At 35.7% G+C, this 14,999-nt stretch overlaps 2 protein-coding genes across 14 annotated transcripts in view; one reads left to right on the top strand and one right to left on the bottom strand.

Annotated features, from left to right (window-relative positions):
* LOC123536344 (uncharacterized) overlaps positions 1–14,999 on the bottom strand; it is a 377,622-nt gene that overhangs the window by 36,937 nt on the left and 325,686 nt on the right. The window contains exon 1 of one of the 3 annotated variants that reach the window (XM_045319465.2): positions 2,306–2,420. The exons of the other annotated variants lie outside the window; for them this stretch is intronic. The gene's annotated coding sequence lies outside the window, so the exon portion shown is untranslated. Of the gene's footprint in view, positions 1–2,305; positions 2,421–14,999 lie in introns of those variants that run through there. 3 annotated transcript variants of the gene reach the window in all.
* LOC123536346 (lipoxygenase homology domain-containing protein 1-like) overlaps positions 1–14,999 on the top strand; it is a 124,778-nt gene that overhangs the window by 2,653 nt on the left and 107,126 nt on the right. For all 11 annotated transcript variants that reach the window (XM_053528483.1, XM_053528476.1, XM_053528480.1 and 8 more), the window contains exons 4-10: positions 369–523; positions 912–1,067; positions 1,608–1,781; positions 2,316–2,481; positions 3,206–3,453; positions 4,683–4,818; positions 13,407–13,551. In XM_053528483.1, the coding sequence (XP_053384458.1) occupies positions 369–523; positions 912–1,067; positions 1,608–1,781; positions 2,316–2,481; positions 3,206–3,453; positions 4,683–4,818; positions 13,407–13,551 (1,180 nt within the window). The remainder of the gene's footprint in view (positions 1–368; positions 524–911; positions 1,068–1,607; positions 1,782–2,315; positions 2,482–3,205; positions 3,454–4,682; positions 4,819–13,406; positions 13,552–14,999) is intronic.

The following is a 14,999-nucleotide window of genomic DNA, read 5'->3' as shown; positions in this document are numbered from 1 at the left end:
CTGTTAAGTAAGAGGGCCTTAGAGGGGAAAGGCCAGTGCCTGTGATTTGGAGGAAAAATAGCTCGGTATTTGGGCTAAGAAGAATAAAAACCTGACATTAAAAGGCAGTTTTGTGGGAAAACTGCATGATTTGAAAGAAAATTTCTGAGGGGAAGAGGCCTGTGAAATGAACTTTGCTTTAGAAGAAAGAAAAGCGCTGATAACATATACATTTCTTTCAGCATGATATCAGTTTCAGTTTCAGTATATGTTTATTGCAAATGTTTGTTACAAATTTTAAAAAGGAAGATAAACTGTATGTTTGAGTTAAGGTACTTTTGTGTCTGACAAGTATTAACTGTGTGTATGTTTATGTTAATATTTGACAGCTCGTCAAAGAGAAGGTTTTGTACGAAAGACATTGGGATACCCAGAAGTTCAGAGGGGTCAAAGTTATCCCATTCCTCCATATGACCCTCTTGGTGATCCACATCTTACGGAATATTTCGAGCGCAGATTTGGTGCTATACAGTCAGTTGCTAGGGTAAATATAGAACACAAAATCAGCAGTTGTTTTAGTTTGGACCTTGGTTGGTGTTAAATTCTTTGAGGAAATGACTTGTGCACTCAAGAAGACACCAGTCACACTTACTTTTGTTTGATGCTTCTGGAGGTGGTACTTTAAACAGTTTATGGTAAAAGTTGCCTGATTGGCCTATAAACTCAAAACAGACAAGCAATTTTACTGATATTTCCTCATCGTCTTCATATTTCTATTTTTTCAGTAAAATGTTTAGATAAAAATGATATGTGTAAATCACTAACAGGTTTATTTAAAAAAAAAATCTGCTTTTCAACTCTCATGTTAGATCTTGTTATGAGACCACCTTTCTAATCAAGATTTTATACAATGTCATGTATTTATATTACAGAGAAGAGGTGGAAGTCGTCCATCAAGTGCCCCCAGCTCAAGATACACCACAACAGGGTCAGGGAAGAAGATAAGGGCAGATGGTGGAGAAGGTCCCATACTTTATAAGGTGTTTGTCACCACAGCTGACAAAAAGGGTGCCAGTACAGATGCTAAGGTACCATCTTTCATAATCATCTAACTTCAATACAGTAAGGTACTTTATCCCATGCTTTTCATCAACATTTAGAAACTTGATTGTTTATTTTGCTTTACAGTTATTGACAATCAGTGAGAATATTTTTTTAATACTTGCCACCAGTCTGAAGCATCTTTCATAGAGCTGAAAAATTAGCTGACTTAGGAAAAGATGGCTGACTTTTAATTACTTGTGCTCTGTGACCATGGTGGAACTATTTTAATTGTGGATGACATATAGCTGACATGTGGTAGATCAATACTTTACAGCACATGAAGTAGAGCCTAGGGGAATGCAGCTTTTCTACTATTTAGGCTGTAAACTTACTATACTAAGCCTTCAGTATTTTTGTGACTAGAAACCAAGTTGCCAGACAAAGTCACTCCAGGAAACCTAGCTTCTCAGTCATGTCACAGTTCTTGCCAAGTAGGAAGAAAATCATTTACTTAATACATATTTAAACAATTTAGTTCATTGTTGAATAGAGCAAAAGTAAAGATACTTTTAACTTTTTTTCAGGTTTTCTTATCACTAAAAGGAACAAAAGCAAAGATAACTCGGACTCGGCTCACTAAAAAGGCAGGGTCTGTGAAGTCAAATAAGAGAGTGTCATTTAAGTTCTCAAAGGGTACCACTCATATGTTTAAGATACGAGGACCAGAGTTAGGCGATATTAAATCTCTAGTCATGGAGGTAAATTTAGCTTGTGACAGAATTACTGTTTCTGTGCCCATATTTATCAACATTTTATGCCTGAGATTCAGACTTGGACCTTAAAACTAAAACATTTAAATTATTTGAGGAACAGAGTACAAAGTGCCAAGCTGTTTGTTAATGCACATACTTTTCATTCAAATTAATTGAATGTTACTTTAACAGGTTGTTTGATTAAGAAGCAGAACCAAATTTTTCACTTTGATGAAGATCATGTTGGTAAATGTAGATTGGTGGAATGTATCGGTTATCTCCAAATATGTGACTGTAAAACATTCTGTCTCACTATGCGTTAAAATGATCAGTACTTCTGCAAAATAATTTTATGAACATGATTCTTATTTCTATAACATTGTTACCTTAGATGCTTTGCTTAGAACAATATACTACTTTAGATTGTCTCGTCCAAGTCCATAATAGAAATATGTCTCCTTCAGCATTTCAAAATAATTTTAAGCTCAGTTTTAGACAATGTTAATGTTTTATCACAAAATTGTTCATACCTGTTTTCAGCATGATGGTATAAAGAAGGAAGATGGCTGGTTTCTACAGGAAGTTGAAATTGTCAACACGAAGAGAAAAAAGTCCTGGCTCTTCATGTGTAACAACTGGTTGTCACTGTATCATGGTGATGGACATTCCAAACGAGAGTTCTTTCCACATCTTGGCTCAAAGACAGGTATGCTTTAATGGACAGTTTTCACAGCTTGTTGTTTTCTTGTTTTTCTGGCAGATTTATAGCAAGTCTTCAGAGTATAATATTTATAATGAATGACACATGGGATACATAATTATATGTTTGCTTATTACAGGCTAATAGACTAATGAAAACTTTTTTTAGCAAAACAGTTCCAGCCCTTTATAGTTGGTGGTTTATTTTGGACACACATTTGAAAAGCATGGTACTGTAGTCTGAACTGTTTAAAATTTACAGAGTTTATTCATTTGCAACAATAATCCTATATGACACGTATGTTTACAATTTCTTATGAACTCACATGATTATCACATCATGTAAAGTATCCCAGAGGTTACAGTACATCATCCTATGAGATGCATGCATTTTATAGGATGTTACCCATCAGATATCTATAATTTTGAAAGTACCTTATGTTGGATCCATTTAAATAGTGCGAAAGAAGGAGAAATAATGTGATAATGCTAAGGTGTCACCAGAAGTACTAGGAGTAAGATTTGTAGTGCCAGCCATTTAAAAGATTTTATCCCTCACTGTATGTAGAATGAACATCTTTGTCTGGAAAAAAGTTTCCTTTTAAATCATATGTTTTCCTAAGATGACTATTTTCTGATATTTTTCATACACAACTTCTAGGTCATAGGTTTATTACCATATTTTAACATAGTGATGAATATCATTCTAACTTTTTTCTTGTATATTTCAGATTATGAAATTGTTGTTGTTACTGGTGACATACTCAATGCAGGCACAGACTCTAATGTGTTTATTACCATATATGGAAAAACTGGAGCAACAACTAAAACACATTTAAAAAGTGTGAAAAGTAAACTACCATTTCAGCAGGGAACTAGTAATTTGTTCAAAATTCATTCAAACTGTGTTGGACCTCTTACAAAAATCAAAATAGAGCATGATAATGTTGGATTTGCACCAGGATGGTTCTTGGAGAGGGTAAGAGACATATTGATATAGTTATGTCTGTATTTTTAGGCTTGACTTTCTTTCTATATTTAGCTTGACTTTTCAAAGAAAAAGTAGAGCTTTCCTACTCACCACGGCGTCAGCGTCACACCTTGGTAAGTTTTTCATACCAGTCCACATTTGACAAAACCTTTTGTCATATAGCTTTGAAACTTTCTGTATCATCACCATGTCTAGTTTTAGGCATGTGTACATAACTCTGTGTAGGATTTTGATTGAAGTAATGCCTCTTTTTACTTACAAATCTTGGTTAAGTTTTTCACACTAGTTCATATTTGTGTGAACTGTTTTACATTTGACTTTGAAACTTATTTCACAATGTTTACTCTAACAGTCTCTATGTGTAGGCAAGAGTACATACTTCTGTCAAGTATTTTGGCTGAATTATGGCCCTTTTTGACTTGGAAATTGGTTCAGTTTTTGTACAAGTCCATGTTTTGTAATAACTTTATGACATGTGTCTTTGAAACTTTGAACGCTTGTTTATTATAACTGTCTTTATCTGTAGGCAAGAGTGCATAATGCTGTCAAGTATTTTGGCTGAATAATGGCCCTTTTTGAACTCGAAAATTGGTTTAGTATTTGAACAAGTCCATGTTTTGTCAAAACTATTTGACATATGGCTTTGAATCTTTGAACACTTGTATGTTGTCATCATCTCCATCAGTAGTCAAGGGTATGTAACTATAGCAAAGATATTTGGCTGAATTATGGCCCTTTTTGGCTTGGAAATCAGTTAAAACTGTTTGACATATGGCTTTGAAACTTTAACCACTTGTTAACCATCATAGTCTCCATATGTAGGCAATACTACACTACTATCTAGGCAAAACTAGGACAAGGACTTTGGCTTAGTTATGGCCCTTTTTTGACAAAGAAATTAGTTTAGTTTCGCATACCATTCCATATTGTGTCTAGACTCTTTGATATATGGCTTTGAAACACTTGCTTTCCGTCATGGTCTCTATGTGTAGGCAAGATTACATAACTTTTCTACTCTCAACTCTTTAACTGGATCATTTGAAAAATAACTAGGAACCCATACTTACATCAGTTCTTTGAATAGTTGAGCAAGCTATCAACAGACAGCTCTTGTTTGGACTAGATGCTACATTTTTGCATACCTAGCGGGGAAGTTTATCTGGATAGGAGATCATGTTAAGATGTGTTTTTAAGATTATTTTTAATTCTGTTTCCAGGTGGTTGTTACAGACTTGTTACATCCAAAATGGAAGTACTACTTCCCATGTAATCAGTGGTTAGCTAAAGATGAAGGGGATGGTGCCATATGTAGGACGTTGCTAGGCAGTCGTGATCCTTTCGCTGTCAGAAAAGGTAAAAGTTATGTGATAGTTGAATTATAATGTACCTGTGAGTTTGCAGTGAATTTGTTTAAAACTGAATATGCCTCCTGTTCTTTGTAAGTAATTACATACATTGAAGACACACTTGAGGTCAAAGTGTAAGACCTGTTTTAGGGTAAAGATAATAAATATGTTTGCTATGTCAACTGTAAATTCCTTGCTCAATCCACAATGTTTAATGTCCTTGCTCTGTTGACATTGCATTATTTCCTTGTTTTGTGGAAAGTGCATAATTTCGTTGGTGATTCTTATGAATATACAGTGGAACTTCTGAATTCCGGACCTTCCAAAAACCGGAAAACTTCTGAAAATCAGACTATTTTCTGGGTCCCAATTTTTCTCCTATTTTCTGTATAATAGACCACACTTCTAAATACCGAAACATCCAAATTCTGAACACAGGACAATATTTTCGAAAAAATTGACTTATTTCAATACAATTTTACTTCCCAAAACCGCACAACATGAACAAGTAGATATGGTTTCGAATGCAAATCTTTGCCTCCAGGAAAATTTCATCTGTGATTCCATAGTTTACCAATTAACAGTGACCGATTATTTTGAAATGCATTAGAATCGCAACATGTCAAAGGATCAAGCATACACTGCCAAAGATCTTGATATCTAGATAATGATCTTTCATTTAAGAAATGATTAGCGGTTTAAATTTTGATGTTTTTGTCAAACATCTCCATGGACTTTTAATTCTAATTGCGGTATCATTAAAAATGAACATTTAGTTAAGAAATTATTTAGCCAGCGCAAAGAAATAACTTTGGGCAATGATTTGATTTCATAATTGGTCAAACAGTTTCTCAAACTGTCACAACTTCAAAACTGGTTGTAGATTTGTAAAAAAAAGAGTAATCCTTTTAAAATAACGACATTTTACAAAATCTTCATCGTCTCCATAATTAAAATGACTAAGACAACATAGAAACCTCGTAAAACTGAACTGTCCCTAAAGGACAAAATTAAAATAATTTGCGAGCCTGAACTTGCTCTAAATCACAGAGAACGACTTATAGTATGCAGTTTTATTTGTCAAAAACACTCTGTACTTCCAAATACTGGAAACTTCCAAAAACTGGACTTTTCTTCTAGTCCCGAGGGTGTGTGGTTTTCGGAAGTTACACTGTAGTAAAACATTAAATATTGTTCAAGAATAACTAAGATTTTTGTGTTACTTTATTCCAAGACATGTATACCTTTAAACAAGTAAATATTTACTAAGAAATTGGTTATTAAACTTAAAAATTTAAAAGAATGCTAAAAAGTTAAGTTATCTTCTGATGTTTGCAAAACATTATTTGAAATTTAATACAAACACAGTAGTCTTCAAAAGAGGTGGTAAGTTATGATGTATAGAAATTAGTCTCTATTCAAATAATGTAAAATGCATGTGACTATTCTTTGGTTAAAATTATTATTTTAGCATAATTCTGTCTTTTTAGCAGAATTGTGTCATTTTAGCATCGTTCTAATAGAAAAGTATTGCGTTAATGCATGAAAAGTCACTGGTTTGAATGAGCAATATAAGCATGTGCTGATTTGTTATTTTTGGTTCATAGAGCTTTTTTATCATTTCAGCAATACAAGGATGTGTTTAAATATTTCAGTTGAAAATGTTTTAAAATGTTACACATAATCCTATACTAGGGCTTCAGCATATCAACTCTTATTGCAAAGCTGCTGTTATAAGAGTTTATTTTTATGCCCCCGAAGGGAGGCATATAGTTTTTGAACCGTCTGTCGGTCTGTCAGTCTGTCCACAATTTTCGTGTCCGGTCCATATCTTTGTCATCAATGGATGCATTTTCAAATAACTTGGCATGAATGTGTACCACAGTAAGACGACGTGCAGTGCGCAAGACCCAGGTCCGTAGCACAAAGGTCAAGGTCACACTTAGACGTTAAAGGATAGTGCATTGATGGGCGTGTCCGGTCCATATCTTTGTCATCGATGGATGGATTTTCAAATAACTTGGCATGAATGTGTACCACAGTAAGACGACGTGTCACACGCAAGACCCAGGTCCGTAGCTCAAAGGTCAAGGTCACACTTAGACGTTAAAGGATAGTGCATTGATGGGCGTGTCCGGTCCATATCTTTGTCATCGATGGATGGATTTTCAAATAACTTGGCATGAATGTGTACCACAGTAAGACGACGTGTCATGCGCAAGACCCAGGTTCGTAGCTCAAAGGTCAAGGTCACACTTAGATGTTAAAGGATAGTGCATTGATGGGCGTGTCCGGTCCATATCTTTGTCATCGATGGATGGATTTTCAAATAACTTGGCATGAATATGTACCACAGTAAGACGACGTGTCACACGCAAGACCCAGGTCCGTAGCTCAAAGATCAAGGTCACACTTAGACGTTAAAGATCATTTTTCATGATAGTGCATTGATGGGCATGTCCGGTCCATATCTTTGTCATTCATGCATGGATTTTAAAATAACTGTGCATGAATGTGTGACACAGTAAGACGATGTGTCGCACGCAAGACCCAGCTCCATAGGTCAAAGGTCCTAAACTCTAACATCGGCCATAACTATTCATTCAAAGTGCAATCCGGGGCATGTGTCATCCTACGGAGACAGCTCTTGTTTAGCTCGACTATACGAAGTATGGAGAGGTGTCCTACTCGACCTCGCATTGGCGTCCTTCCATGTTCGCACTTTGGTTAAAGTTTTGATGCACTTTCTCTTAATCTCTGTTATTACCTGATGGATTTGTTTCAAACTTAAAATAATTATTCCTCATCATCACCCACATCAAATGGCACAAGGGCCATAACTCTTGCACCAATATTTCATGAATTATCCCCCCTTTTTACTTAGAATTTCAGGTTAAAGTTTTGGTGCACTTTCACTCTATCTCAGTTATTACTAAATGGATTTGATTCAGACTTAAAATAGTTGTTCCACATCATCACCCACATCATAAGACACAAAGGCCATAACTCTGGAACCAATTGTCCATGAATTATGTCCCCTTTTTACATAGAATTTCAGGTTAAAGTTTTGGTGTACTTTCACTCTATCTCTGTTATTACTAAATGGATTTTATTCAGACTTAAAATAGTTGTTCCAACATCATCACCCAAATCATATGACACAAGGTCCATAACTCTGGCACTAATTTTTCATGAATAATGCCCCCTTTTACTTAGAATTTAAGGTTAATTTTGATGCTTTTTCACTATATCTCTGTTATTACAGAGAGGATTTGATTCAAACTTAAAATAGTTGTTCGGCATCATCATTCACATCATGTAACACAAGGACCATAACTCTGGCACCAGTATTTCATGAATTATCTCCCCTTTTTACTTAGAATTTCAGGTTAAAGTTTTGGTGCACATTCACTCTATCTCGGTTATTACTAAATGGATTTGATTTAAACTTAAAGTAGATGTTACACATTATCATCCACATTATATGACACAAGGTGCATCACTCTTGTACCAATATTTCATGAATTATACTCATTTAATGTTTTGATAACTTTATCTTTATCTCTCTTATTACTTAATTCTTTTGACACAAACATAAGCTATTGTCCAATACCTTCATCCACATTGGAGTCATTAAACACTCCAGTGACTGCTCCAGCTTCCTCAAATGTGCCCATTTTCACTATCCAGCATCGAAATAGTCGAGCGTAGTGGAAATAGTCCTGTGACAGCTCTTGTTATGTTTGGCATTCATGCATGTTAAAAAAGTATCAGTTCTTCATAGCTGCTTATAACACAAAACCACAGTGATTTGTGCATTTTAATATGAATTTGTTTTATAAACTGAAGACAGCATTCAGAGATTTTAGATGAATAATTTATTCTTGTAAAAGTCAACAACTATAAATATAACTATGTTTCAACCTTACCATAAGAAAGGAACCCTTTTTAAGCAGATATGTTGCAGTTTGAGTTAGATACAGTAGACTTTTATTTTCTATTCATTATTTCTAAGTGTTTAGTTACCCAGTGACGATCTAACGTAATGGTTTCAGTTATAATGTACGTTTTAACCAAATAGTATTTTTCTGATTTACTTGTCACTTTGACACGCTACCTGATGGAACCATTTGCATCTTCATACACTTGTTCACTGTGGTAATCTGACTTGCATTTCAAAGGTTCCATAACTGTCGTGTTTTATTTTTACAAAGTTATGCCCCTTTTTGGACTTAACAATTTATGGTTAAGTTTTTGTATGTACGCTGGTATTTCAGTAACTATTTGTGGGAATAGATTGAAACTTCATCTGTTTGTTCACTGTATTGATCTAACATACAATGTACATGTTCCATAATTCGTTTTTGCTTTTAGCAATCCTGGTTTAGATTTTGTATGTTAGCTGGTGTTTCAGTAACTACTTGTTTACTGTGATGATCTTGGAAGCTGTGTAGAGTTTCCTTTACTTTTTATACTTTTTCTCAAAATTAAGGCCCCTTTTTCAACTTCTGGTATTGCTTAATTTAATTTTTTGAGCATTGCTTGCTGTCCTCTGACATCTCTTGTTTTTCTGCAAGGAATTGAAGGTCTTTTCCACATGAATGTCATGTCACCAAGAGAACATCCATCTCACTGGAGGATTGAACTTACCTCATTTTGCATGCTTGTGCTTTGTTTACTGTGGGTGGTACTGTCCAGAAATGTTAAAGTTTCGTTATCATTAGCAAACATATTGCCAGTTTTAACTTGACTATAAAAAAATATTCTTAAACCTAAAACTGCTGAAATAACATTGTCAGTTATAAAATTGGGTTTACCACCAAGGCAGTGTTCCTGTATATCTTTGTTCTGTCCATGTTGTCTGTATGTGTTGTTTTGTCTGTATATTTGTGTGTATAAAACTGTCTTTCATTCATACATCTATATATTCACTTGATTTGAGGGGACTGTATTCTTTGAATGTGGATTTTTCTGTTGCATCTTTGTCCTTTTATGAAGGAAAGGCCATAAACAAATAATTCTGCCAAAAATGTTGCAGCTATTTTTTATGAACAAGGTAAAATGAATATTTATAGGTGAATGATTGATATTTTCCAAAATGCAGTCAGTACTAACATTTTTTGCATCACAGAAAGCAGATTCAATATAGAAACCTGTATTGTAATCTTTTATATGTGAAAATGATTCTGTGCATTCAATGTAAGGGTTGGGTCAGTGTCTTGACATTAAGGTAGTGGACATGTACTGACAACCATCCTTCTCAGTCAGTCATATGTTCCTGTATGACATTTCTACATTCTTCACCAATTAATGTTGTTTATACAAGCAATTTTGACTTTATTACCAGCTGGGAAAGCTGAAATTGCATTCAGATAATATGTGATTAAAACAGCAATGGCCATTTTGTGGTAAGGAGTTCACTATCTTTAAATATGGTAGTATACTGGGATAAATTTGACTAGAACACATATTAATCTTTACCCTGCTTAATTTCTAAAATAGGCTGGTCTATCATTCAATTTGGGCAATACCTTTTATTATTTAAAGGGGTGTTAACTAAAAATTTACTGACTAAACACCTAACAGTGCAGGCTCATCTTGGTCTGCACTGGCCGCAAAAGCAGAATCAATTGCCGCCAGCAGGCTTAAGGTTAAAATGCTAATATCTTTTTGCAAAAGTTAAATTTTGATTGAATTTGACTCTGAGTACAATAGACTTGTTGATTACAACAATTTATATTTATTATTTTGATTGACTCCCACACAAAGATGTGTTCATGCTTGGAACGAGACATTCAGTGATGGAGACAACATTTTAATTCATGGTATTCTCTCAATTACATCAAAAGTCTGTCATTTTTAGCTCCACTTTTTAAAGCTTTTCAAATAGCACTGTTGTCAACCTTTCATTTGCATCTGTGTTTGCATCCACTACCAATTGTCTGCATCTTTAAAGTTTGGTCTGTAAAGCTACCTGGCCTATTGCTTTTAAACATGTCATACATGTATTTGGCATCATGAGATAAGCTCACAAGACATGTTGCATAATTCGAGCTTTTGTTTTGTCAAAATTGTGCCACTTTTTAACCTAAAAATTTCATTGCATGTTAATAGGTTTCTCAAAAACTACTTGACCACATGCTTTCAAATTTCACACAATGTCTTCAGTATCATGAGATGCCCTCAGGCAGCAAGTAACATACCTCTGGCTTTTATTTTGTCAAATTTATGCCATTTTTATTAGCTCACCTGTCACAAAGTGACAAGGTGAGCTTTTGTGATCGCGCGGCGTCCGTCGTCCGTCGTCCGTCCGTGCGTCCGTGCGTGCGTGCGTGCGTGCGTCCGTAAACTTTTGCTTGTGACCACTCTAGAGGTCACATTTTTCATGGGATCTTTATGAAAATTGGTCAGAATGTTCACCTTGATGATATCTAGGTCAAGTTCGAAACTGGGTCACGTGCCATCAAAAACTAGGTCAGTAGGTCTAAAAATAGAAAAACCTTGTGACCTCTCTAGAGGCTATATATTTCACAAGATCTTCATGAAAATTGGTCAGAATGTTCACCTTGATAATATCTAGGTCAAGTTCGAAACTGGGTCACGTGGGGTCAAAAACTAGGTCAGTAGGTCTAAAAATAGAAAAACCTTGTGACCTCTCTAGAGGCCATATTTTTCATGAGATCTTCATGAATATTGGTCAGAATGTTCACCTTGATGATATCTAGGTCAAGTTCGAAACTGGGTCACGTGGGTCAAAAACTAGGTCAGTAGGTCTAAAAATAGAAAAACCTTGTGACCTCTCTAGAGGCCATATTTTTCATGAGATCTTCATGAATATTGGTCAGAATGTTCAGCTTGATGATATCTAGGTCAAGTTCGAAACTGGGTCACGTGGGGTCAAAAACTAGGTCAGTAGGTCTAAAAATAGAAAAACCTTGTGACCTCTCTAGAGGCCATATTTTTCATGAGATCTTCATGAATATTGGTCAGAATGTTCACCTTGATGATATCTAGGTCAAGTTTGAAACTGGGTCACGTGGGATCAAAAACTAGGTCAGTAGGTCTAAAAATAGAAAAACCTTGTGACCTCTCTAGAGGCCATATTTCTCAATGGATCTTTATGAAAATTGGTCAGAATGTTCACCTTGATGATATCTAGGTCAAGTTCGAAACTGGGTCATGTGCGGTCAAAAACTAGGTCAGTAGGTCTAAAAATAGAAAAACCTTGTGACCTCTCTAGAGGCCATATTTTTCAATGGATCTTCATGAAAATTGGTCAGAATGTTAACCTTGATGATATCTAGATCAAGTTCGAAACTGGGTCACGTGGGGTTAAAAACTAGGTCAGTAGATCTAAAAATAGAAAAACCTTGTGACCTCTCTAGAGGCCATATTTTTCATGAGATCTTCATGAATATTGGTCAGAAGGTTCATTTTGATGATATCTAGATCAGGTTTGAAACTGGGTAACGTGGGGTCAAAAACTAGGTCAGTAGGTCTAAAAATAGAAAAACCTTGTGACCTCTCTAGAGGCCATATTTCTCTGTGGATCTTCATGAAAATTGGTGAGACTGTTCAGCTTGATGATATCTAGGTCAGGTTCGTAACTGGGTCATGTGCCGTCAAAAACTAGGTCAGTAGGCCGAAAAATAGAAAAACCTTGTGACCTCTCTAGAGGCCATATTTTTCACGAGATCTTCATGAAAATTGGTGAGAATGTTCACCTTGATGATATCTAGGTCAAGTTTAAAAGTGGGTCACGTGCCTTCAAAAACTAGGTCATTAGGTCAAATAATAGAAAAACCTTGTGACCTCTCTAGAGGCCATATTTTTCAGTGGATCTTCATGAAAATTGGTCAGAATTTTTTATCTTGATGATATCTATGTCACATGTGCTGAAAAACTAGGTCACTTTGTCAAATAATAGAAATAACGACGTCATACTCAGTTCAACACTGGGTCATGTGGGGATAGGTGAGCGATTCAGGACCATCATGGTCCTCTTGTTATAGAATTTTTTGTGTGTAAGCATGTTTCTCAGGAATTACTTGGCAAAATGTTTTCAGATTCTCTACACATCTTTGACATCATGGAATGACTGCGTTTGGAATGTTTCTTAACACTGGCTAACATTTTACAATTGTCCCTTTAATTTTTGACTTCAAAAAAAATTCTAAAGCTAGTATTAGATTGAAAGGCTTCAAATTGTCAAACCAGCTGTCATTAGGCAGCTCTTGTGTTGCATACCAGTTACAATTCCAAATGATGCATCTTCATGTCTTTACAAAGGTATATGAATGACATTGTATGAAAAAATAAAAATAAAAGTACTCTGTTTAATTTATAAGCTGAATCATATTCATGGCTTGAATTTTAATTAATTTCCTATCTTGCAGACAAACTGGAAAATAGGCTGTCAAAATATATTGAAAAACTGGAGTTGGCTTCCGAGTCCTATGTCTTACTTCACCAAACGTTTAGTATGCATTGTATGTGATTACGATTAATATTAGAATCAAGGCCTATGTTTATGTTATAAGCATTTGTAGGAAAATAGCAGAAATATATTTTACATCAAGTTTTGTTGTTTTGCAGATACCAAATACAAGGTGACAGTGTATACAGGTAACAAAAAAGGGGCAGGAACTGATGCCAATGTCTACATTATCCTGTTTGGTGAAAATGGTGACTCAAGTGAGAAATATCTGGATGATTCTAGGAACAACTTTGAAAGAGGACAGTAAGTGACTCTATAGGAAAAGTTTGAAAACACTTATTTAAGTTTTGAAATATAATTGTCAATTTTTAAAGGCACTGTCCTCTAGATTTTGGCTAAAAATGATCTTTCTTTAAATTGAAGTTTGGTCATATAATGAACATGAGTTTTTATGCCCCCAAAGGGAGGCATATAGTTTTTGAACCGTCTGTCAGTCTGTCATTCTGTCAGGCTGTCGGTCTGTCCGCAATTTTCGTGTCCGTTCCATATCTTTTTCATTGAAAGACCCAGGTCCGTAGCTCAAAGGTCAAGGTCACTCTTAGACGTTAAAGGTCATTTTTCATGATAGTGCATTCGTGTCCGGTCCATATCTTTGTCATCGATGGAGGGATTTTCAAATAACTTGGCATGAATGTGTACCACAGTAAGATGACGTGTCGCGCGTAAGACCCAGGTCTGTTGCTCAAAGGTCAAGGTCACACTTAGACATTAAAGGTCATTTCTCATGATAGTGCATTCGCGTCCGGTCCATATCTTTGTCATCCATTGATGGATTTTCAAATAACTTGGCATGAATGTGTACCACAGTAAGACGTGTCGCGCGCAAGACCCAGGTCCATAGCTCAAAGGTCAAGGTCACACTTAGACGTTAAAGGTCATATTTCATGATAGTGCGTTGATGGGCATGTCCGGTCCATATCTTTGTCATTCATGCATGGATTTTAAAATTATTGGGCATGAATGTGTACCACAGTAAGACGATGTGTCGCCCGCAAGACCCAGGTCCGTAGGTCAAAGGTCCTAAACTCTAACATCAGCCATAACTATTCATTCAAAGTGTCATCGGGGGCATGTGTCATCCTATGGAGACAGCTCTTGTTGTTCCTAAAATATCTTAAAAATGCCAAACCAAGGGGAAAAAAATGTCCAGGAATCGAACACGGGCCACTGCGGCAATAAAAACTTTTGTGCTATCTTTACTGCCACGTTGGATTACATGTTTAAGATATTAAATATATATATTTATAATTAAGGAAGTTTACCTGGTTACAAACACTTTTCAATTTTTAGCCCACCATCTGATGATGGTGGGCTATTCAAATCACTCTGCGTCCGTGGTCCGTCGTCCTTCCGTCAGTCCTTCCGTCCGTTAACAATTTCTCGTTATCGCATCTCCTCAGAAACTACCAGGGGGATTTTGACCAAACTTTGTCAGAATGATGTATTGGTACCCTAGTTGTGTCCCCCCTGAAAATCAGACTGGTTCAACAATTTTTTATTGAGTTATGGCCCTTTATTTCTATAATTTACATAGATTTATATAGGGAAAAACTTTGAAAATCTTCTTGTCCAAAACCACAGAGCCTAGGGCTTTGATATTTGGTATGAAGCATCATCTAGTGGTCCTCTAGCAAGATGATTCAAATTACTTCCCTGGGGTCTAATATGGCCCCGCATGGGGGTCACATGGT

The sequence above is a fragment of the Mercenaria mercenaria genome, chromosome 17 (genome assembly GCF_021730395.1).
Source record: "Mercenaria mercenaria strain notata chromosome 17, MADL_Memer_1, whole genome shotgun sequence".
Lineage (NCBI taxonomy): Eukaryota > Metazoa > Mollusca > Bivalvia > Venerida > Veneridae > Mercenaria > Mercenaria mercenaria.
Note: the sequence above shows the minus strand (reverse complement) of the source record. Positions and strands in the feature narration are given on the sequence as shown.